The sequence below is a fragment of the Sinocyclocheilus rhinocerous genome, unplaced genomic scaffold (assembly GCF_001515625.1).
Source record: "Sinocyclocheilus rhinocerous isolate Xijiao unplaced genomic scaffold, SAMN03320098_v1.1 scaffold2164, whole genome shotgun sequence".
NCBI classification, from domain to species: Eukaryota; Metazoa; Chordata; class Actinopteri; order Cypriniformes; family Cyprinidae; genus Sinocyclocheilus; species Sinocyclocheilus rhinocerous.
In genome coordinates, this window is record NW_015652161.1 from 43,975 (window position 1) to 46,582 (window position 2,608).

The following is a 2,608-nucleotide window of genomic DNA, read 5'->3' on the forward strand; positions in this document are numbered from 1 at the left end:
AAACACGCCCCAAAAACGGCTGAAACACTGCCCAAACAAATCTGAAACACGCCCCAAAAACGACTGAAACACACCCCAAAACATCTAAAACACGCCCCCAAAAATGGCTGAAACACTGCCCAAACACATCTGAAACACGCCCCAAAAACAACTGAAACACGCCCCAAAAACACCTGAAACGCCCCACAGCTAGCACCGTGTAAACGGCGGTAAAACACACACACCTCCAGCAGCCGCAGCTCTTGCACGCAGTTGTGCAGCAGCTCGAGCGCGCGAGCCGTCACCTCCCAGGGTCTCTGCAGGAAGATGAGCAGGGTACACTGGCGAGAGAACAGGTAGCTGCGCAGGTCCAGCAGACTGGCCTCTCCTCTCTGGATCAGGTCACGCTTCTCCATGTCAATGGGCCGCCGCAGCAGCAGCCCGTTCCAGCTGCGCACCGGCTGACAGAACGAGCCCAGCCAGTTAGCTCCGTCTGAACACACAACCAGAGTCAAACCTGCTCAGATACATTATCTGAATAAATTATCTCCATTTACTTTCTTAATTTCTCTACTGTGAGCATTTCATGGGTACACGTTATTCCAATGATTTCCTATTAAAAAGCAAAATATTTCATATTTTTTTAGCATATTTTGATAATTTTAGGTATATTTTAAATAATGCATTGAACTATATTTTACTCATTTATTTTAAAGTATTTATTATATTTTTATTTTTAATAGTTTATTATATGAATAGAATTTTACTTAAATTAAAAATATATATTTTTAATAAATATAAATATTGTATAAAAACATAAGAAAGTATACAAAACATAAAAATATATTGTTCACTTTATTTTAATAATCTTTCTGTACTAAGCAATATCATGGCTTAACATAATCCAATTAAATCGTGATGGACAACATTTATAAAATCCAAAATTCCTTTAAACATTTTTATCATTTTTGATACAAAAACTTTTGTAACTATATTTTTTTTAATTATTGAATTTTTATAATTTAAATAAAATTATATTTTTATAATTGTACTTACATTTAATTTTTTTAAATATATTTTATGAAATATAAAAAATAAATGATAAACATTTATTAATGATATTTATTTTATTTTAATAATCTTTCTGCCAATGAAAACGAGGCAGTGTGGGCAGTGGAAAAATAACACTGAGAAACAATATCACATCTTAACATAATCCAATTAAATCCTGATCGACAACATCCATAAAATGCGAAAGTCCCATAAACAAATTTTTTAAATGTTAGTTATTTGTAAAAAAAAATTAAATCCAGTTATGCTTTATTTTCACGGCAGATGATGACAGCGTTTCACTAGATTTGTAGTGAGACGTGTTTTTGTAATCCTGTTTTCACTGAAGCTGGAGTTTTCCTTCTAAATAAAAGCTTAAAGTGCAGCATGAATCGCTGACAGCTAGCGGTTTAAATGCAGTCCAGATTCACAATATCTCTCTCAAGTGTAGAAACTAGGAAAGAAGTATTGTTATTTCTCTACTGTAGTGTAAAGCTAAAATAATATACCTATGAAACATTCATTTGCATTTATTTTACAGTGCAACTGTTTTATAATATATGGCTATTACTGTTATTATTATTATTATAATAATTAGTTTATCTTCCTAAAACAGCAGTGCGAGTGTAATTTAGACTGAGACAGTAGATCACAAATAAAAAGAGGGTTGAGTCTCCTTTAAAGTTCAGCTACAAGTCAATTCACTGACTTTTTCTGATTTAAGTTTTCTTAGTTAAGAACATGGGTCGCAGCTCTTCATTCTGAACTCTCTAAGTGCATTAGATAGAATAATTAAACTTTAAAAATGTACAAAATTGTCATTTTTTTCCAATTCTTCATTTGTCACTTTTTTTTTAATATCGTACTGATATTTTATTATTCCATGGTACTACAGACAGTAGTACAAATTGTGAAAGAGATGAAAAGAATGAAAAGACTATTAAATTATAATGTTATATATATATATATAATCTGCAGTACATATATATACATACAAGGAATTAATACTTGAAATATATTTGATTTAGTTAACAGATAAACAAGGGGAAAAACAGTGCGACAAGTAATGTAGCCTCGGCTATATACGCTGAGTTTCAGTTCATTTTTGTGACACGCTAAATTTGTTCACAGAAAGGAAACTCAAATGGCAGAAAGCGACATCCTATCGGTTTTCTTTATTTTACAAAAGCACAATGTTTTGTTTTCATTGTGAGTGTACGCAAATAAAAGCAGACCTTTATACAGTGATGCATTAGAGCCACAGAAAGACAAACGTTTCGCTGAAAATGCACAATATACAATTCATTACGTACATTAACAATGATTCGGGACAAATATAATGTAATTTAATGGTAAACTATGTGAATGGCGCGGCAGGATTTTCTGTCGGCTGCATTTAAATCCGCGTCTGAAGCAGTGTTAATTACGTTGACGAATAATTTTCGGCATAATTGTGGTCAACGACATTTTTTTCACCGACGACAACAAACTAAAACTCTTTTTGAATGACAAAAACTATGACGTAAATCTATTGACATTTTCGTCAACGAATAAAAACGAGACAAAAATGTTAGGGAGG

General features: G+C 32.7%; 1 protein-coding gene across 1 annotated transcript in view; it reads right to left on the reverse strand.

The window, feature by feature from the left end:
* Nucleotides 1-2,608, reverse strand: part of LOC107713874 (trafficking protein particle complex subunit 10-like) — a 39,819-nt gene that overhangs the window by 18,297 nt on the left and 18,914 nt on the right. The window contains exon 7 of the mRNA XM_016519520.1: nt 225-472. Within this exon, the coding sequence (XP_016375006.1) occupies nt 225-472 (248 nt within the window). The remainder of the gene's footprint in view (nt 1-224; nt 473-2,608) is intronic.